A 23,360-nucleotide genomic window follows, 5' to 3' on the forward strand; every position below is an offset into this window, starting at 1 on the left:
GTATTATAATTTCGGGGCGTGTCAGCGGGTCTTTAATTTCACACTTGCGTGTGCTTGTAGATCGGCTAATTTAGCTACAGTACTCTGTTTCAGGAAAAAAATCAATTTACAGAAAAGTAACGGTTTTGGACATACAAGGTTGCCATTACCAATCTGAATCTGAATCACCCGACAGCCACGATGTATTGTTTTCAATGTGCCGTTTGTTATCTTGCTTTTTACCTGTGCCAGTGTCTTTGGCTGCTCTATAAAGCAGTTTAAAATGAATGTATTTTTTTGTTCGAGGTATGTTGGCAGTAGATTTAAAGGAGCTATAGTCAACTTTTTTATTTTTTATTTTAGCATCCGTTTTTCAAGAAAAAGTTGACTATAGCTCCTTTAAATAATTCTTTTTAGTCAGCTGACACAATCCTTGAATGCACTGCTGGTGTATACCTCCCACCACTCCAGTGTTACGGTCAATACAGAGAGGCACAATGAGAAGCCTCTAAATCATTTTACCACCAGATTGATTGGGAATATATATAAAAAAAAAGGGAAGATTACATTTAATTGAATATCACCCGCATTTACAGACCATTTTATTCAACAAGCCCTTCTCTGTTCCCTCTCCCGGGGGAGATAAGGCTCATTACATTATTGTAGTCCATTCTGGGCTAACTGCGGGCCCCTGGCCAGCCTGTTGGGAATGAATTAGATGGGCTCACTGCCCGCACTGTAAAGCCTCACCGTTAAAGCTGAGGGCGCAGCCATGATAACACACACAACCTATGTGAACCTCAGATGTCAGCGTTCGATAACAGTACGCGCTTCGATAACAGATACCGCTTCCCCCGTCTCGTCAGTTATGCTCCGCTCAGCATTTAAAACTTTTTTTTAACAGTTGGGAAAGATTGGAAAGGGGGTTCAGGGAGTATAGGGTAGAATGAATATTGGAACAGTGGAAGTAGGGCATTAATGACTTGAGATTTTTGCAAGTCAACTCGACTCAGTAAAAAGTTGAGTTGAAGTCGACTTTATCGTTTGATGACGTCATCACATCACACACTACCCCCCAATTATTTTGGGGGGTCCCCAGAGGATTAACTTAATGTGAAACATTGTTTTCTCACTCAACAGTAAACAAACCAACATAAAGTTTAAGTGTATAGAGGGTATCTGCACATTTCTAAATTGACAATTTAAGGACTTTTTAATACCTCTAAAATGACAAATGAAACATTGTCCAAATTGTCAAATCTTTCAACTTCGACGGTCGACTTTCTCTGGTGGGAGTCGACTTGTGTAATGAAGTCGACTGAGTCGACTTTTTCGCCCTAAGTGGAAGTAGAACAGAAAAATATCACTAATAGCCATTTCTATTGAGCATCGCAGTGGCCGTGGTTTACTGGTTCCACTAAAAAATCTCCCGTTCATTACCTCATAGACTTTCACGAAAATATTTTTAACAATTATGTTAAGCCTAGAACCAAGCTATCCAGGATGTCAGTGAATCATGAACATGAAACCTTTGTTTATATGAAAAGAACATTTAGAAAATGTCTAAACAAAGGGTATTTATTAACTCGTCCAGTGCCACCACTAGATGGAGCCCAACTCCTGCTCAATGGCCGGAATTAGCCCATTGACCAACGCTGTAGCTGCGCAAGCCCTGCGCAGCCGTGGCGTGCGTGATGACTTTCGTGCGTGTCCGGCGGAACGTGACGATACTAACATTAGTAAACGTAGGACGACTCGGACGACTCGGACCACCTACGTTTTCAAGAATCAGCTCACGGTAAGGACAGCGTCGCTTGCTGACAAAAGAGCCGAACTAGTTCGGGATCGGCACTTCAAATTGAGTCGCTAGCCGACAAATAGAGCCGAACTAGTTCGGGATAGGCACTAGAAGAGTTAAATGTAGTAATCTATCTATAAATGCGAGAAGTCTCTGCGTGCGTGTGTGTGTGTTTGTAATCCGCGTATCTCGAGAACCGTTCGTCCCACCGGCTTCAGATTCGGCACGCGCGTTCCCCGCCGCGGCACGGAGTGCAGTGCCGGGTCTCGACCCGACCCGACGCGCGGTTTTCCCGAACCGGCGCGAAACGTTCGGAATCTCCTTATGCGGGGTTGATTGTTGACATCAGGCTGTTTCTGAGGAAATCGGCGAAAGCTCTGACTCATTGTGACATCACTTCATAAAAGGCTCTGACATCACGTACGCCACATGAGTCAACAAAAAATATCTGTGAGTGTGTATGTATGTAGGTAATCCGCGTATCTCGAGAACCGTTCGTCCCACGGGCACGCGCGTTCTCCATAGACAGATATCTCCATATATGGGCATAAAATGGACCCAGAACTATAACTGCAGTGATCTCCATATATCCATATATGGGCATAAAATGGACGCAGATAGCCAGATATCTCCATATATGGACATAAATGGACAGAGGCAAACAGATGGTCAAAGATCTCCATATATGGGCATAAAATGGACGCAGACAGACAGATACAGATATCTCCATATATGGGCATAAATGGACACAGGCAAACAGATGTTCAAAACGGGTCCTATGACAACAGGTATAATGAGGTTTGCATTAAAGGGGGAACCGGCACTGTGTCTGCAACACAGTTGGAGGCACAGACAGATACTCCATATATGGGCATAAAATGGACGCAGATAGACAGATATCTCCATATATGGGCATAAAATGGACCCAGAACTATAACTGCAGTGATCTCCATATATGGACATAAAATGGACGCCGACAGACAGACAGACAGACAGATACAGATATCTCCATATATGGGCATAAATGGACACAGGCAAACGGATGTTCAAAACGGGTCCTATGACAACAGGTATAATGAGGTTTGCATTAAAGGGGGAACCGGCACTGTGTCTGCAACACAGTTGGAGGCACAGACAGATACTCCATATATGGGCATAAAATGGACGCAGATAGACAGATATCTCCATATATGGGCATAAAATGGACCCAGAACTATAACTGCAGTGATCTCCATATATGGACATAAAATGGACGCCGACAGACAGACAGACAGACAGACAGATTGGAGGCACAGACAGATACTCCATATATGGGCATAAAATGGACGCAGATAGACAGATATCTCCATATATGGGCATAAAATGGACCCAGAACTATAACTGCAGTGATCTCCATATATGGACATAAAATGGACGCCGACAGACAGACAGACAGACAGATACAGATATCTCCATATATGGGCATAAATGGACACAGGCAAACAGATGTTCAAAACGGGTCCTATGACAACAGGTATAATGAGGTTTGCATTAAAGGGGGAACCGGCACTGTGTCTGCAACACAGTTGGAGGCACAGACAGATACTCCATATATGGGCATAAAATGGACGCAGATAGACAGATATCTCCATATATGGGCATAAAATGGACCCAGAACTATAACTGCAGTGATCTCCATATATGGACATAAAATGGACGCCGACAGACAGACAGACAGACAGACAGATACAGATATCTCCATATATGGGCATAAATGGACACAGGCAAACAGATGTTCAAAACGGGTCCTATGACAACAGGTATAATGAGGTTTGCATTAAAGGGGGAACCGGCACTGTGTCTGCAACACAGTTGGAGGCACAGACAGATACTCCATATATGGGCATAAAATGGACGCAGATAGACAGATATCTCCATATATGCATGGGCATAAAATGGACCCAGAACTATAACTGCAGTGATCTCCATATATGGACATAAAATGGACGCCGACAGACAGACAGACAGATACAAATATCTCCATATATGGGCATAAATGGACACAGGCAGACAGATGGTCAAAACGGGTCCTATGACCAGGTAAAAAACAGGTATAATGGGGTTTGCATTAAAGGGCGGGGCATTCATTCCCTATTTACATTGTTCCGAGTTGGCCAGGTCGCCGACTAGACGCTGGGCCGCCCGAAGGGCGGCCCAGCTTCTAGTAATTATAATAATAATTATAAAATTATAAATTATTGAAATATGTTTTCATATAGGATCAAAGGTTTTATGGTCATGATTCACTGCCATCCTGGATGGCTTGGTTCTAGACTTAACATAATTGTTGTCTCCACCAGCCGAAGGCAGGGGGAGAGGGGGAGAGTATGTTTTCGCCCCTGTCCGTGCGTCCGTCCGTGCGTGCGTGCATGCGTGCGTCCGTCCGTCCGTCCGTCCTCCAAGTTTGTTAACAGCTAATCTCCGGCACCGTTGGCCCAAATGAGCACACACACTCCCTGGATGCCAATTCAGAACCTCTGCCCCACATTTTTCAAATGGCCCTGTTCTAGCGCCACCATGAGGCCGATGTTTGCAAAACACATTTCTGTACACTACTCCTACAGATTTTGTCCAAAAATCACGCAAATCGGTAGACAGTATCTCTACAGTCATGTGATCGACACAGATCTGTCTGATTGTCCATATTCCATCCTGATTGGCTGATATTGGCTTTCAAAGTTTGTAAGATTGGTCCATTTTGGACAAAATGCCTCAAATCACAAACGCAGAGTGCAATTATCACGAAATCGCGCACACACGTTCCCACTAGGCCGTGGAAGAAATGCCACTTCAAATTTTTAAAATCAGCCTTATGGTGGCGCTATAACAGGCCAATTCGTGGTTTTACCTATAACTCCACCGATCAGTTTCAAACTTTGTAAGCGCACTCCCTATAGGCCAAGGAAAAAACATTTTCTTGCATTTTTCACATTTTTTTTTTTTTTTGTATATTACTCCTTCAGATTTTACCCACAATTAACACAAATCAGTACACAGTATCTCTACAGTCATATGATCAAGACGGATCTGTCCCATATTAAATATTCCATCCTGATTGCCTAAGATTGGCCTCCAAACTTTGCAGGATTGATCCGTTTCGAACAAAATGCCTCAAATCAAACACAGCCTGCAATTGTTATGAAATTGTGCACGCACATTCGCAAAAGGCCAAGGAAGAAATTACACTACAAAATGTTTAAACCAGCCTCATGGTGGCGTCATGAAAGGTCTAAGATTGGTGAAGAACACATGCCACCCTTTTTACATTTGCCTATTATAGCACCACCAGGACGCGCGGCCTGGTGGAGACATGTGCTCGGAAGAGCACTTCTTCTAGTTATAAATAATTGTGTAAAAGTCTATGGGGAAAATTAAAGGGCGATTTTTTAGTGGAGCCCAGAAACCACTTCCGCTGCGATGCTCTATTGCATCAAGTATTTCTATGTTGAACAGCAATATTATAATATTTTCATTTAGACTTCAATTCCCTTGGATAATGAATTAGCTATATGTCTGACTAATGTTTCATTTGGCTTGTAATGCCTTGTACTACTCAAGAGATTTAGATAGATAGATAGATAGATAGATAGATACCTTTATTATCCCAAGGGGGAAAATTTGTTGCCCAGAGGCAGCACAGCAGTATAAGGTTATTTACAAAGTTACAGAGAAGTATGAAAAAGATAAAAAGAAAAAACAAGAACAGAGTACAGAGTAAGTAAGTACAGTAAGAGCAAGGTACAACAGGAAAGGGAACGAATAATATATATATACATAAAGTGTCTTAAAGCACGACTATCAAAAAATAATACAGTGCCCAAATCAAAGTGACCATACAGTCAATGCTAGTTAGTGCAACAAGTATCTCTACATCAAGTCAAACACAAGCAGAAATACTAAAAGAAAATTACTAACACAACCTAATAGTGCATTGTCCAAAGGTCAGAGCGATAAAAACAACTAGCAAAAAAGAATAAAAATAAACAAGAAAGGGTGATGCGGCAAGACGCACAAAAACACACCCTCCCTGGAAGGTCCTTAGAGGTCAAAGTCAGTGCAGATATAGTTCCAGTAAGGAAAAAAAGGCTACCGTCGTCCTACGTTAGGAAGGTAGTCCTTGTCAATCGACCGTTGTGTGTCTCGTTGTACAGCTTGAGAGAAAGCGGGCATTTGCTAATGCCTTTACAATCAGACAGGGGGAGCAGCCAGCAAACGTTCTTCACTTAACAGCAACGAAATAAACAGAAAATAAAACCAAAATAAAAATAAAACAATTCACAGGAGGGCAAGCAGTGATCACCCCATGAGGTGCACTGCAATGTAGTTTCAAATGCACTACATTGCAGGTGCCTTTTGAGAGTGAAAAAATAAGAAGACACGTGTGACATGTGTGATCTGGGAAGCTTGCCCCAGGAAATGTACCAAGCTCAATAGGGAACAACGGTACCACATGAATAAGGCTATAGTACTGGGTTGAAACCCGACCCAAGCAAGGTTATAAATAGTTCTGCATGTTTCATTACATTTAATTCAAAAGGCTAAAAATGAATAAATAGCAAGCTCAGTCACAACGCATTGTTTCATCATGACGTGTTGTGAGTGTATTTTCCATTAATTTTTGAAGATAATAGACATCATTTGTCTAAGTGTCCTTGAACAAGACATTTGACTTTATCCCTAACGGCTACCGATGCGCATGGTTGGTGCCTTGCACAGTTGTCTCCGCCGTCAGTGTGTGAATGGGTGTATTCAACGCGCTTTGGATAAAGGCTCTATAAATGCACCATTTATCTAAACTCTTTTGTTCAGAGGGATACACGCAGTCACTTAGGAGGTTATGCAAGGTGAAGCGAGTCCACCATCTTCAAGAAGCTCAATAGACCATTAGGTAATGAGGGCTAGTCGTCTAGCAGGAGGGGATCTCAGATTTTGAGGTGCCCTTACCTGAATTTGAACAAAACACATCAATGATTTTTCTTATCTTCAGGGCCTCCCATTCATGAAATGGATTGTTGTGGAACTTTATTTTAAAGGGATAAGAAACCCCGCCTCTTTATTTGTTTTATCAGACTTGAGAATATGAAAAGATTTCTAAAATGTAGGCGTGGTTATCTGCCGTTGTGGGGGGAGGGGGCGGAGTAATGCGTGCATATCATTGTGTTCTATCAGAGAGAGACAGAGAGAAGCTGTCGGCAGTGGGCACTTGTTGCTGTTTGCATTTCGGAAACAAATTTTAAAACCAGCCATTGGAGGTGTAAAAAGTATAAAGATTCGGCAACTCAATGTTCTATAACCAGTTAAAATGTGCAAGTATTTTACAAACAAGCTGTCTGAGCTTTTATCCATGGACAAACTTTCTCCAGCTCTGGACTGTTTACTTGCGGAACCGGAGCAGAATGGACGCTGCGCTGTTGGCTATGTTCTGTGTAGTGTATGTGTGTGTGTGTGTGTGTGTGTGTGTGTGTGTGTGTGTGTGTGTGTGTGTGTGTGTGTGTGTGTGTGTGTGTGTGTGTGTGTGTGTGTGTGTGCGTGCGTGCGTGTCGTGACAGTGCGCGCACACACACAACGTCCACATTCACGAAAAATAGCAGATCTACAAGCTCACAGAGCTTGTATATCAGCTATGTAGCCGAGCTGTCAAATTCCTTCTCGGTTAGTATTTGTATAACTCTGCCTAAAATAAATATATCCATTATTGAGTGTTCTTTTTGGGGGGATGGAGATGGATTCCACATTGACATCTAAAGTTAATATGGATATGAGGAAAATACAGAATCATATTCAACCCTAGCCTGGACACCAGACGAATCTGCAAGTGCAAAAAAGAAAAAAGGTTTTATCACCAGAGGCATGTTTTTCAATCCGACCCCTTGGAAATGCAGGTCCCACACAGAGATTCCAGACTAATATCTACGGAGTGATATTAGTCTGGCCATGCCAGGCTAATTCAACCCCACTCAAAAACTGGTGTTGGAATCTTTCTCCCTCAACACCAGAGCTTTGAAGAAATGTAGAGATGTGTGGGCAGTGGTCTCTACTGTATGCGCTCTGATGAACTTAAACCATACCACTATGACTCACTGTACCTGCTGTACTCTCAACCATGGATATTCAAAGCTTTCAACTCGGGTGACCTTAAACATAGTATGGTGATTGGAGGGAGGTGTGACATTTAACATCTTACCTACTGTGCTGTAATCATCCTGTCGCTCAAGTTAAACATAGCACTAGCTGCCTCTGTTGCCTGGGAAATGCTTTTTAGAGCAAATGGATTTATCTTCAGCTTAATAAGGGGAAGAATGAATAGACACATCTTCAAAAACGGCTTCGAATGAGCGCATGTAATTAAAGAAGAACAAGAAATGTTGCAAAGAGATAGATTATTACAGTCAATAATATGTGTACTGTACTGACAAAGGTTAAAATAATGTTAAATAAATTGTTCATGCCATTCTTTTGTTCAGGTTGTGTAAATGTGATTGTGATTTAATATCTGGAGAAAGCAAACAGAACTTACTGTACTAGCTAAATAATAATGATACATTTAATTTGTCTGTAAAGCATTTATTACTGTAGTCTCAGAGGTGGTAACTTACATGTATATACTGTAAGGATGCTGGAGTTGTGAGATAACAGAAATAGATTTTCCATATAGTTTTCCATATCGTCTAGTACGTCTACTGTATGTCAGGTGGAAACCTCATAATATCCAAAACTGTTAAGTTTCCAGCTTGTGGGTCTGCTACTTTTGTGTGAGGCTGTACTATGATCAAGTAGAGCGTTAATTAACAAAGAAAATAAAAACAGTTATTATAATGGATCCACTATGATAGCATCTCAATGTTTCCTACCAGTCGAGTATTAGTGAGTATGGATTTGTATTGATATAGTCGGGGATCCACATGCCCTAAAGCTCAAGGAATAGGGTTGAACCTGTGATGTTCTGCCACACTTTTTATTTCTGTTTTATCTATTAGTTTGGTCATTAAGGTCCACAGAATGAGAAGCCTGCTCTGCCGGAAACATCGCGAAAAAAAGTTATGGCCATTTGTATATTCACTGTCCCATTGACTCCACTACACAGGAAAGGAAATATATTATAAAAAAGAAAGATTCTGCTTTAAGTAGCATGTGAGGGGTCAAACTGGAGAGTTGTCATGATTGTGAATCCATTGCAAGCATTTGTTTTGCACAAAAAACATTCCTTGGGCAAGAAAACTAACCAACAAAAGTGTGAAAAGTGATGAGTCATCACTTTTCACAGTCATCACAGTGATGAGTCATCACTTTTGACACTTTTGTTGGTTTGTTTTCTAGCCCAAGGAATGTTTTTTGTGCAAAACAAATGCTTGCAATGGATTCAGAATCATGAAAACCCTCCATTTTGACCCCTCACGTGCTACTTAAAGCAGATTTTTTCTTGTTTATAATATATTTCCTTTCCTGTGTAGTGGAGTCAATGGGACAGTGAATATACAAATGGCCATAACTTTTTTTCGCGATGTTTCCGGCAGAGCAGGCCTCTCATTCTGTGGACCTTAGTGACCAAACTAATAGATAAAACAGAAATAAAAAGTGCGGCAGAACATCACAGGTCCCCTCCCATTTTGAGGGACTGGATCCCCGGCTAATACACATTTGTCCTCAGAAGGGAACTGTATATAACAGAGAGAATGTCAACACTGGGATTTTCATGGCTGTGTGTTCTGCAAGCCTTGTACAGTATCTCATCCAGTATTGCATCCTCTGTGTGTCTGTGTATGTGTGTTTTACAGTATGTGTGCATGTATTAATTGTATCTGTGTGTGAGACTGTGTGCAGGTCTTTCCAGCCTAAGGGGGATAGTGTTGAGCAAAGTGAATCATTCCTGATGAGACCTATTCTCCATCTCCCATCCTGTCAATGCTCTCTCTCTCTCTCTCTCTCTCTCTCTCTCTCTCTCTCTCTCTCTCTCTCTCTCTCTCTGTTTTCTCTCTCTCTCTCTCTCTCTCTCTCTCTCTCTCTCTCTCTCTCTCTCTCTTTCTCTCTCTCTCTCTCTCTCTCTATCTCTGTTTTCAAAAAGCTCAGGCTAAACCTTCTATTAAAATGCACTGCTCCACAGATTAGTTGTTTACACTTGCATATGCACATATTTATGTACTTCACTGAGGATGGGGGAAACAAAGGCAGCCCAACCAAAAAAAACTGCAGGTCTTTTGATTAAATATTCTGAATGTATTCAACTGTGCAGAATAGTGTTCTTCAGAAGAAAAAGGAAAGGGGGGAAAAAGGGATCCAATTCCCTCTGCTGGTTCTGTAAATCAGCCACCAGTGCAGCCTATTTCCTTCCAAAGCACCGCAGCGTTGAATGAAGCCTTCAGACAGGACCTTTCCTGATCTCTGTGGCGATGCATTACCGCGTGCACTGATGCATGTGTGCAGCCATCGCTCACGTCCAGCCCTGGATGTATCAGGCTTCAAGCCGCCCAGGACGCACCGTGTGACAGCATGATTTAGTACGCATAGTGCCGCTTTGTTTGCAGTACACATGGCTGATCATGCTAGCTAATCCAGCACGCAGTGTCCCCAACAGGTAAGATACCTAATTGCTACCTTATCATTATTATCATCCACTTTGGCCTTCCTCTCCTCCTACCTGACAGTTCTATCTTCAGCATCCTACTCCCGATGCACCCCTCACCCCTGCTTTTACCATCTCCACCTTGCCTCTCTTGCTTTATCCCCAAACCTCCTAACCTGGACTGATCCTCTAATCTGTCCGTTTCTGATCGTGTCCTTCCTTGTGACTCCCAATGGCAATCAAAGCATCCTTAATTCTGCCACCTCCAGCTCCGCTGAAGGTTTGCAAAAATAAACGCACTTTACGGCCAAATTACACCCATATTTTGATCTCACCGGCATTGTTGGAAATTCCCAAGTTAGGGGTCAGATTCAGCAATGTTGGTTTTTTTTTGTCAGGGATTCTGGAGGGATTTTGAAGGTAAGACAGAAATATTAGCCAGATTTAGTCACTTTATTTACACTATATTTACCACCAGATTGATGAATCGGGCCCATTGAGTGTAATATTGTCATATTAGATTTTCTCCCCATCACCCAGGCCTATAGAGAGGTTCTAACCTCTACCTCCATATGTGATGAAAAGTCCTCACCAGATCTCCATTGGTAAGACACAACAGCTTGTTAGCGTGCCCTCTCATACTGCGGCCAGCGCAAGGCCCCCATGTGTTCTGCTGCCATCTCCTCTAATTACCATAGAGTGCTGTGTAGCTGTGTAACTCGTTTAAGATCTTTTGCCATTCCCAGGGATAATGTACCGTAATTAGGGAATTTTCAATGGGTTTAAGAGGCGGAGAGAAAGATATTATAGTCGGGATTATCCCCGTCAAAAAGGAGGGAAGAGGGGCTTCAAAAGGACGCAGATAAAGCTGGAAAATGTCGCTTAATGGATTCTTAACTAATTGTGTTATCTGTTGCTGATGCACAGCTCTTTCATATGAGGACTGGAAGCCATGCAGCTTCTCAGGGGAACGCCATTAATACAGGAGTGTTCCTGCAGAACTGTAGCATGCTCACTAATAACATCTTTTTTTACCCGTTTTCAACTCTTAGAGAATAATTTAAATCAGTGATTCTCAACCTTTGGGCAGAGGCCCACTGGTGGGCCGTGAGGATATTGCAACTGGGCCCCCAAATAATTTGCAAAACACTCAGATTTGAATGATATATAATATAACATAGAAATGAGCCTTTTCATTTTTAAACCAATAAACAGGAACTATAAAGTATACCATGTTAGTTCCATTGATCCAAGCCCTGATCGAGAAAAGGATTTGAACCATTGATTTAAATAATCTATTAGGCCTTAAAATAACTATTTCACTTTGTTCCAACACTATATTCTAGTTTGATTGAAAAAAAAAAGAAGGGGAAAAAAAAGAAAAAAGAAGAGGTCTAAAGCAAAATCACTCTAAAGGCCCATTCCCACTGGGCCAGATAACATATAAAAAAAATTCTTTCTCCAGATATTTTTCCATTCAAAGTGGATGGTAGATACAGATTAAAAAATATATTTGCCACAGATAAAAGTATCTGTGGCAAATATCTGTGGTAGATATTTCTTTTTATCTGTATCTACCATTCACTTTGAATGGAAAAATATCTGGAGAAAGAGATTTTTTTATCTGTTATCTGGCCAGGGGGAATGGGCCTTTACCCTGACACGGCAGATTTTCTTCTTATTTTGTGTTTGAGAAAGCCAAGAAGCTGCTAATGGTGAAAGCAGCATTCAATGACTTGTTAAAGATCAACATGCAGTGCAGAGGTTGCAGTGCAAAGCGTGACTAGACTTTAAAGGGTGGACGTCAATAAAATGGGTCAAACAATGTGCCCTACGAATGAATACACATTTGTCAGACTTTGAGAGGTGTCAAAATCGTGTGTGCTCTCATTTTGACCACTGAGATTGTACGACTGCAGGGTTCTATATAGCGAAACTCCACAAACATAAAACCCAGAACAAGAGTTTAGATTTTCTCTCAGAAATACTGATCATCCTGCGACCGAGTTGTGTGTGTTCGTGGTAGAAGTCAACAGTTAATCTATCGAATTGATTTATTTGGTAATAAAAAACATGACACTTTCATAAACCTTGCTATGAGTTGTAATGCATAATTATCATATAAACATCTATAAAGAGTGTTATAAAGCCTTATAATTTAATATATACCCTACATTTAAGCAAAGTGTTGCCATGGATGAAAATGATTTAGAAATCAGCGAATTCCTGATCTACATGCTCACAACGCGTACGTTTGTGGATATGCTATTTTCACCCGCTGGCCTACTACCACTTAGGCATTGCCACATAGGCATGGATGCCTGGCGACCTTTGCCGCATGTCACTCCCCATCTCTCCCCCCATTTCCTGTCGGTCTACTGTCTTATCAATAAAGGCATAAAAGCCTTTAAAAAAAAGAAAGATCTGTGGCGATTTGTTCACTAATCGATAGAATAATCTCTAACAAAATAATGGATGGTTGGTCTTGGTTGCAGCCATAGTTCACCTTGTGGAAGCTCCTGAAATAGGCCGCCTTCTCGTCTGGGTACTTCTCTAGCCGTCTGGGTCCTTTGCTGGACGCCTTCTTGAACACCAGCCAACACCTTCGGAAGATCTGAACAACACAGAAGGAGAGGTAGACCCGTTAATAACAGTAGACAAACCAATACAAATCTGCACACCAGTATTATGCTCCCATGTTCTGGAATTTGTTTGGTAATGTTTCAAGACGGATTTTTGGGGGGTATTTTTTTTTCCTTTATAGTATAGTGTATGGTAAGTGAATGAGACACAAACTGTCAGCGGCTGTCAAACATTTTGCCCGCATTTTTGCGAGGGGCATGGGAGCTCAATTTGTTATTTAACCATCATAGTTGACAAAACCACTGAGAAACGGACCAATGCTCTCCACGGTTACGGAAGAATCGGATTCGACCCAACTATAACCTTGCAGGCGGCGGGAGGTGTGACGGACATGTGGACATTACATCTAGCTGTGATCAACCTGTGGCTGAAGTTAAACACAGCGCTACACAGTTCACTGTACATGCCTCTGCTGGCTGTGAAAGGCTTTTAGTGTATGTGGATTGAACAGAGACATTACTGTTCAGTAATGTCTCTGTTTGCCAATTTTGTTTTTTATTCTGTTTAAGCTAGGAGAGTGAGACAAATGCAAAATAATAAAAATTAACAGAACATCAGATTACTTTAATTAAATGCCATACTGAAAAGATAGGACTTCAACTTACTCTTAAAAATCACACCCGTGTGAACTGAGCGGTGGTTCCCCCCCCCACCCCCCTTCCCCCCTGTGTGTGTGTGTGTGTGTGTGTGTGTGTGTGTGTGTGCGCGTGTGTGTGTGTGTGTGTGCCTGGTCTGGCCTGGCCTGAACAACAGCGCCCCTCCCTTAACATGTGTGGCCAGAAAAGGTTACTGCAGGCTACAGACAGACAGACAGACAGACAGACAGACAGACACGCAGACAGACATACCCACACACACGGCCACGTATAGGAGCGTTGTGACCACCGCTCAAAAACACCAAGAGAGCTCACCATTCTAAGTTCAAGTGGTAGCGTATTCCACAACTCAGGGCCGTAGAACCAGAATTAATATCATTAATTGCGACCGTCAAGTCGCAGTTACTATCAAAACCTCCACAAACTGTGAGTCCGTCAGTCAGTCCGTCAGTCTGTCTGTCTGTCACACGTCACATGTCACATGTCACACTTTTGCCCTGCTCATATCTCCGCAACCGTTGCCCCGATCCATGCCAGATTTTGCACACACACTCCTTGCCTGCCAAACTACAACCTCCAAGGACCCCCGGAGCTCCAGGGACCCCCAGGTCCCTGGGGGACCCCCAGATGTAAAAAATGACCAAATGTGCAAAAATGACCAAATGACCACCCCAACGGGGCTGCTCACGGGGAATTCCCGGGGACCACGCACTCCTGGTGCTCCAGAACGGATGCAAAAGTGGTGGCGCCCCCAGTGGAGGACCCCCTGCCACTGCAGCGCACATAAAATGCCGTAACTCGGGCTAGGAGCGACCGGGAGAGCCGGGGCCGGTACCTATTCGTCCGCCTCGGCGGCGCGGAGACCCCACCCCTCATTTCTCACATGGACCTCTTCTAGCGCCACCATGTGGCGGATTCTTGCAAAACACATTTTTGGACACTGCTCCTACAATTTTTGCCCTAAAATCACTCAAATCGGTACACAGTATGTCTACACTCATGTCATCAACATGGATCTGTCCCATATAGCGCCACCTTCAGGCCGACTTTTTAAAACACATTTTTGGACACTGCTCCTACAGATTTTGCCCTAAAATCACACAAATCGGTACACACTATGTCTACACTCAGCGCCACCATCAGGCCGATTTTTTTCAACCACATTTTTGGACACTGCTCCTACACATTTTGCCCTAAAATCACGCTGCGACCTGACGGTCGCTTATCTCCCGATTAGGGAGTCTTACTGGTATTAATAGTGCTTTTGGGGGCTCACCAGTGGGCCCCACATGTTGAGAATTCCCATTTCCATTTGTACACCCCGAGTTATGGTGGTCCTTGAAATTAAAAAGTTTGTGAACCACTGTGCTACTGTAAATGGATCAGAGCCTTCATTAGAATCATTGGTAACACCTGCAATGTGTAATGCAACGTGAAAATTAACTGGAGTATTGCTTATGAAACGATGAAGCAAAAGACCACGCTGATTGAATTACATGCTTCAAAACAAAAACAATGCTTAAAACGTGTCAGTATACGTGTCAGATGTACCATTTTGTACACTTGGGAGCGGAGATTAAAACAAACACATTTCATGGATCAAATACCATCTTTCTGCAAATTATTTTTATCCCTCTCTATCCCCTTCACAACGTTCCACTCCATCTCATTATTCATCTGTTTGGATAACAAACTGAGCTGATCGCCACGGCGGCTGCTGCATTATCAGATTAGCAGCTCTCAGAGAAAAAGCTGTACTAAGTATAATTACTACTAATACCAGAATGAAATACTCTGTTATACGTAAAAATAAACTTTACTTTTGTAAAAGTACAGAAGTATTGGCAAGTACCAAAGTTAAAAAATGTGTCACGTTTTACAAAATAGCAGATTCACAAGCTCACAGCGATGTGACAAAGTACCTTCAACTTCAAATAATAAAGTATAAAATAACAATATTTGACATACTAAAAATAATTTGACATACTACTGTAAAGTAAAGTACCTAAAAACTGTACTTGAGTAAATGTACTACTTTCCACCACCGGTGATTACCTACAGTACTTATCTCTCTGGACGTGTACAGTTTGGGCAGTAATGCTGCCATACTTACACATACAGTAGGCCTACAGACGGAAGATGTGTGGACATTTCCACACATCAGCCCTATTAGGTATACAAATGACATTAATTTTGAAAATGGGTGGTAATCCCCTTTAAGCCCTATTTCTTCTTTAAAAATTGCAGCTCTGGGGTGGCCACTGGCCTACTGGTCCAGGCGCATACCACTTGGGCATTGCCACATAGGCATGGATGCCTAGCGGCGTCGCCGGTTCGATTCCCAATCCGGACAACCCTTGCCGCGTGTCACTCCCCATCTCTCCCCCCATTTCCTGTCAGTCTACTGTCCTATCAATAAAGGCATAAAAGCCCCAAAATAAATAATCTTTAAAAATTGCAGTTCTGCAAACTCACAACGTGTTATGAGCATGTAAATCTGCTATGTTTGAAAAGGTTTGTTTGTGAGTAGTTTTACTGTGTATTTTGATGTCAATACTTTTACCAATACCAAGTACTTCTTCCACCACTGAGAATAACCTGCTTCAGAACCGACCAATCCCGGTCAGAAAAATAACTTTAATTGATTCTTGTGTGGTTATTGTAATGTTCTGCTAGTTCCAAGTGAGAGAATTTGATGCCTATTAATTAGTTGGCACAACTTATGTGTTTCACAAAGTCTGGGCATGTATACTGAAGATTTAGAACAAGCGGCAAACGCCGGTGCAGAATTCAATTCCAACTTTTGTGTTTTGCAATCATTTCAATTTCCCAGATGACTTGTGTTTCCCATGGCTTTTTGGGTAAACACTTTCCTGATGAATGACACAAGCCCAACGACGCAAATAACTCCACAAACTTCATGATGTCAAACCTGACTGTGAGCACACTGTCTGCCAGCGTGCGCGCACACGCACACGCACACGCGCACGCGCACACACACACACACACACACACACACACACACACACACACACACACACACACACACAGGCCCTCGTGTATCAAGCTTGCACAGACCGAAAAACAGGCATACGCCGAGATCATCCTCACTTTCAAGATGTTTTATCTATCGTGACATTGACTTTCTCAAATCTCACGTCTGGTCTCGGGTTGTGTAGGCTTAGCTACACCAGTTTGTTACATGCGGTGCAGCAATGTCCAACAAATGGACACTATAGGGCTGTTAACATTCCTAAGAAATTAAATTCAATTATTGGTCTAAGAAATTGGCTCGAATATCGAATATATTAGAATATTATTAATATTATTATTATTTATTTGTTTGTTTTCCTTTTTTATATATTCTTTTTCTTTTTTTACAGGAACAATACAAAAAGAATTATCAAGTTATAAAAACATACAATATATTTTTTTATTGGCTCTAAGCAGCACGCATTGTGTCACCCTGTACTCACTGAGCAGAACTAGGTGTAGAAGATGCATGTCAAGAAGAGCAGCCTAGTGTATCACACAGAATTGTGACCATGTGTAGGCTATAACAGCTCCTCCTGGGGTAGCATTATTCCACAGGTCACCTTTTTCAATATAACGCTGCATTAGCTAAAGTCTGCATGTTTAGTTTCCCTGAGATGGATTTACATTTTCTTAGCCTGGAAATGCCATGGAGACAACGATATGATGATGGTGAGTTCCTTCCTTCATTGCAAAGGAAAGATGGCAAATTAGCAGAAAGATATATTTTCTGCAACAGTTTGTTTGTTACTCACAGACAGTCACAGAGACAGAGGGTGAAGCTCTCATGCTAACAGCTTCAGTGTGATGAGAGAGCAGGGTGAGAGAGTTATATCATTCTAGTACAAGGGTGCATAACAGCTATACTGTACTTCAAAAGTAGGCTAGAACGGTGTGTGGCCGTGAGTTATGTTTCTTTAGTACAACAGTGCATTTCTTTATTCTTTTAATCATTCGATAATTATTTTTTATATTCGAATGCACATTATTTTCCCCATATTCGAGGAATATTCGATATTCGAATATTAATTTGACAGCCTTACTGGACACATGTATCCACTCCAATATGTATAGCTAACACACTAATAAATAGTCCTGTGAAAATAATTTCATAAATGTACATTTTATTTCCAAATGACAATGACAAGCAATTAAAGCGATGAAAAGGCGATTAAAACAATCCTACAACATATTTGCAATGCTATAGGCCACTGTAAGTTAGGTGCTTAATCATTCACCCATTTAAACAAGTGCTTTAACAGTCATTCGGATTACAGATCTGGCTCAGACTTAGGCTTTAGAGTGCTTACATGCGAAAGGATCTTCTGCATTTTTCATGGACAGTGGGGTCCCCAAACTTATTTACAGTAACTACGTCCACTGGAGTTATGTGCAACCTGGGTTAAAGGACAACTCCAGACTAAATAACATATCAGCTAATTTGCCTACTTATACTGATCCCAAATGACTGGGGTCTATTTAGCAGAATTGCCCCTGTCGTCCAGTTTCCTCAGCAGCCCGCATAGCATAGAGTGGAGTCCATAAGCATATTGCTACTAAAGCAATTTGTTACGGTCAATAGATTTTTTTGAGCGGTGCTAACCGCTCCTACACATGTATGTCCCTATGTCCCAATGCAGTACGAGACTATACGTCAGACGAGACTAACGTCATAGAAAGTACGCAGAAACTGCCCATACAAGGAGGTACTTTTACTTAAAGGTCCGCTGTCAGCCCCAAAATTATAATAGTTCATTAGATACATTTTGACTGAGGTACTTTTACTCGTATTGGAGTACATTTTGACCAGTAGTATTTGTACTCTACTCTGTCCATCTCTGGTTCTTAGTGTGTGTGTGTGTGTGTGTGTGTGTGTGTGTGTGTGTGTGTGTGTGTGTGTGTGTGTGTGTGTGTGTGTGTGTGTGTGTGTGTGTGTGTGTGTGTGTGTGTGTGTGTGTGTGTGTGTGTGTGTGTGTGTGTGTGTGTAAAAATAAAAATAAAGCATTATGTAAATTCCAGGTATTATTATTAAACCCATCCTCTGAGTGCACACGGCACACACACCTACTCTCTCTCTGTCTCTCACACACACACACACACACACACACACACACACACACACACACACACACACACACACACACACACACTGACACCATCCAGGCGTCGCACAGCAACATCACCGTGGTTGGACTCTATCATCTTTTATAAGGCCGCCTCCGGAGTGTCATCCATTAGAAAATGGCAGCCATCCATATGATATGGTGCATGCTGCACATGTTTTATCACTTCACTGACACGTTTAACTGGGAGACCTCTGCGGTGAACCGCCACTCGTTATCACCCTAATATAAATGCTTTACAGCGTTTAGAAATTACCACGCTTGCAAAACAGCAGCCGTCCCAACAAACATTAACAGCCAATATGGACATGCTTAGACGGAACGGTACCCCCCCCCCCCCTCCCCCTCCCCCTCCCCCCAGTCCTTGGGAGGGGGGAGGGTTCCAGGGGGTCCCCAGCAAAAGTAGCCTAGTTAACATAGCACATTCTTTTTAACCACTTTATCCATTTAGATGTTGGCTATTCATAAATAGCAGATCTACAAGCTTGTACATCTCCTATTTTGGCCAGATTGCCTATTATCACCAACCCAGAATACTAGGGACACTAGGGCATAGCAGCGGGTGTGGTTTTCTGGTATGTCATAAGTAGAGGTGGGCATCGATAAAAAAAATTATCACGATTAATCGCACTCCAATCCTTGAGTTAATCGCGATTAATCGCGATTAAAATGGCTAATTTGAAGTCTGCCGAAGGCATTCAAAATATGTGTGTGCTACATAAATAACAGTGACGTCATTACGTGCGCGTCCCGCGTCTCTGACGCATTCACGTTGCCTAGAGACGCATTCCCGTCATTGTTCTGGGGTCCCACGGACGCATCACCTCCATTGGAGTCCACGTTAAAATAATTTACCACGTCGCGAAAAAGAAAAAATATTTTAAAAAGTCCAGAGACGTCACCATTGTTCATGGGTGAAGGCATGCTACTTTACCCTACGTTAACACAAATGAAATCCGCGTAGAAAGTCTTAAAACAGACGATAGAACTAACAACAGTGTGTTTTAAATCCACCAACGCCATTTTGTGCGCCCATACATGGTCACAGAATTCAATGGGTGCCTGAGTTTTAGCGTAGCACCGGGCCACTCTCTGACCATAGTGGCACAGCGTGTTAAGGTGATACAACAAAAAGGGTTCCCCCACAGAACAAGGCACGGCGCAGACACTTGACGTCTCTACACTGCAGCGACATGCGCATTGGCAACGAGCGGTCTCCGAAGAGTAAACTTTAGTAAACTTGCGTAGTTGCGTTACTGTGAAAATGTACCACAACTGAAAACATCCGACAATAGCCAATGATGTTATTATGATGATCCAACGGCTATGATCTTCGGTTGGAACTTGTGACAGCGTGAGCATCGATCGTCGTCACCTCTCCTCTCCCCACCGTTACCCCCCACGCTACGCTGTGGACCAGAGCTCCGCTCGCTGCTCTGTCTGCAGGCAGCAAAGGACTGTCACCCTTTCCGTGAAAGCCTTTTTCTGTGTCGTATTAAAAAAAGAATACAGTCCCGGGAGAGATGTGTAGTATGGTACATGTGTCTTTAGTTCCGACCGCTTAGAAAAGGTAATTGATCGGTTGAAAGAAACGTTATAAGCGTGTTTGAGTTTGTTTCGCCAGCACAGCCACCCTGCCTCTGTGTCTATCTGTAACTCCATGCTGCGCGTTCATGTATGCAGTAGACGCGAACGCGCATTCACGTTCACTGTAGTTGCATTCAACAGCGCAAATTGTTGATGTGAGGTTTAAGAATAAAGAGAAGCAAGGTCTTATTGTCACTAGTCTACAGGGACAAGAAGCAAAATGCAATGTTGTGATCGAGGTGATAATAATAATAAGAAAAACTAAGATAAGGGATGATGATGATGATGATGATGATGATGATAATAATAATAATAACAATAATAATAAAATAAAATAGAAACGTCAACAGTATAGCCATAGAATAGCTGTATAAAGAATGTGTTCTGTTGCAGACATATGTATATATGTATATAAAATAGCAGCCATAGTAACAGCAATAGTAGTTCCATCAACTACAGTAAGCCTACTACTTGACATGACAATAGCTGGACCACTGTCTTTAGACGGCCTTAATAACCTATTGTGGTGTGTAAAATAGCCTATAGAAAAAAGATAATAATAATAATAATGGTAATAATAAGGGTAGTAATAATACTAATAATAATACATAAAAAAGTATCGAAAACCGTATCGAAAAAGGTATCGTATCGATTCCCAGGTATCGTATCGATTCAGAGGTGAACGATACCCATCCCGACGCGGCGTTGAATTTTTGTGGGACCCATAAAATATCCCTGGGACTCATCCGAAAGACCCTTCTTGGGTCCCCGGGACTCATTACATTAAAAACCTATTAACATCACTGAATAATGACCAGAAGTAAGTCCTTGGGAACAGGCTTCTGTTTATTCAATTAAACATGAGGCTCTGGGATGTTTTGCGTTTAGGTGGTACCTGAGACTCGAGGTACTCCTACTACAGTAAACTAACTCCGCTTTGCACAAGGTGCAAACAATCTTGGTCTTGTTGAGGTCTCCATTAGGAAGCTTCTTGAAAGGGGGGGGGGGGAGTTCATTTAACATTTATTGTCTCCACCAGCCGAAGGCTGAGGGAGAGTATGTTTTCCCCTCCGTCCGTCCGTCCGTCCGTCCGTCCGTCCGTGCGTCCGTGCGTGCGTCCGTGCGTCCTCGCAGTTTGTGAGCAGCTAATCTCAGTCACCGTTGGCCCGATCGCTGCCAAACTGAGCGCACACACTCCCTGGATGCCAATCTAGAACCTCTGCCCCACATTTTTCAAATCAGCCTCATGGTGGCACTATAACAGGCCGATTTGTGTGGCCTGGTTGTTACCAGCTAATCTCCGGCGCCGTTGGCCCGATCGCTGCCAAACTGAGCACACACACTCCCTGGATGCTAATTCAGAACCTCTGCCCCACATTTTTTAAATCAGCCTCATGGTGGCGCTATAACAGGCCGATTTGTGTGGCCTGGTGGAGACCTGTGCTCGGAAGAGCACTGCTTCTAGTTTGATATGATATTCTCTGAATAGATGATGCACAGCATACACAGCCACTGTGGTCATCTATTGTGCCATAGTAGTGCTTGTAGTCATGTTGGGGGCTGGTCAGGATTATTGGCCAATGGTGTTTCTACCTCCTCCCCTCCTTATGCTTCTCCTGTCATTTTCTTCTTTTTGTAGTTTATTTTGTATTTTATTTGTATTCATTTATTTTCAAAAATAAATTAAATTAGTTTTTACATTGTGCTCAATCCAATGTCTTGTTTTTTGCGGTGGTCAGAACGTGAAGGCATAACGTTATTTTTTACAGTGTAGGCCTACTTTGTGCTTCCTTGCAGAGCTGCTGCTCTGCTGTACTGTCTTCTATAGTTTGGATCAACGGATTTACAATCTTTTCTTTCTTGCACGTGATAGGGGAGCATTTAGCAAACACGGAGCACATTGGACATGCATGCAGCTCGTTTTGTGTTAGTAATGACAGCAGTCAGAACGTGGGAGGTGGCAGCTTGAAAACAAACTTTTAGGGCACTCTCTAGCTCGGGCACAGAATGGGGAGACATCTCCGTCCATGCAGTGAGCTTGAGTAACTGTTAACAACTGAATATAGGAAAGCCGACGTCTCATTATCAAAACTAGCACAGCACACAGGTGCATCCAATGACAGTTTGACATTAACATGCACATTGTCGTGAAATACAGCCAGCCAGACTTTAGAACGCCTCTGCCTGGAAAACATGTTGGCTGCGGTCAGGGCAGCGTATCGTGTGTGGTGTCATCGTGCATGCAGGCATTGATAGCGGAATCCTAAGGACTTTGGCTAACGATTCCAAGGAATCGATCCACTTCTCCCCCAGGCATACTGTAGGTACATCAGCGCTAAAATATCAAAGTGAAATTCATAGCTTGCTCACTATGTAGACCCAGCTCCCAGACCCAACTTTGAGAATAGCGATTAACGGCATTATTTTTTTTACTGCGCGATAAGTGTCTCACGTTAACGCAGAACGTTGACGCCGATATTGTTCCAGCTATAGTCATACTCATAACCACTTTAAGCCTAGAATCAAACCATCCAGGATCCTGGAACCTTTGATTTTGTGAAATAACAACAATAATAAGTATTATTATTATATGATATACTACATTTAATAAATACCCTTTGTTTAGTGGTTTTCAATTATTATTATTTTTCTTCACAGAATCAAAGGTTTTATGGTCATGATTCACCAGGATCCTGGATGGCTTGATTCTAGTCTTAAAATATATTTACATAAATATTTTTGTAAACCTCTGAAAAATGATGGCCAATTGTTGAGTGGCACCAGAAAATCACGCCCACAGCTATGCTCTTTGGGGTTTGTGTGGTTTAATAGCGGGATCCTCTTATTTCCTGGTGAAGACAGCTTCTGCCTGATGCATGATTATCTCGGGCCACATTGTTTAGTGGGGGAGGCATGGATCTGTGATTAATTTGTTTACTCAGCCTGTGTACTTCATAAAAGGCCCAGCGAGCTCAACTTGGCACTTTGCAGTAATTGACTAG

General features: G+C 42.4%; 1 protein-coding gene across 1 annotated transcript in view; it reads right to left on the bottom strand.

The window, feature by feature from the left end:
- The window catches only part of dok6 (docking protein 6), a gene marked incomplete at both ends in the record, with an annotated part of 115,713 nt that overhangs the window by 54,941 nt on the left and 37,412 nt on the right, over positions 1-23,360 (bottom strand). The window contains one exon of the mRNA XM_080752010.1: positions 12,883-12,990. Within this exon, the coding sequence (XP_080608136.1) occupies positions 12,883-12,990 (108 nt within the window). The remainder of the gene's footprint in view (positions 1-12,882; positions 12,991-23,360) is intronic.

This window comes from Nannobrachium achirus, assembly GCF_963921795.1.
Source record: "Nannobrachium achirus genome assembly, chromosome: 21".
In the NCBI taxonomy this organism is placed as follows: Eukaryota; Metazoa; Chordata; class Actinopteri; order Myctophiformes; family Myctophidae; genus Nannobrachium; species Nannobrachium achirus.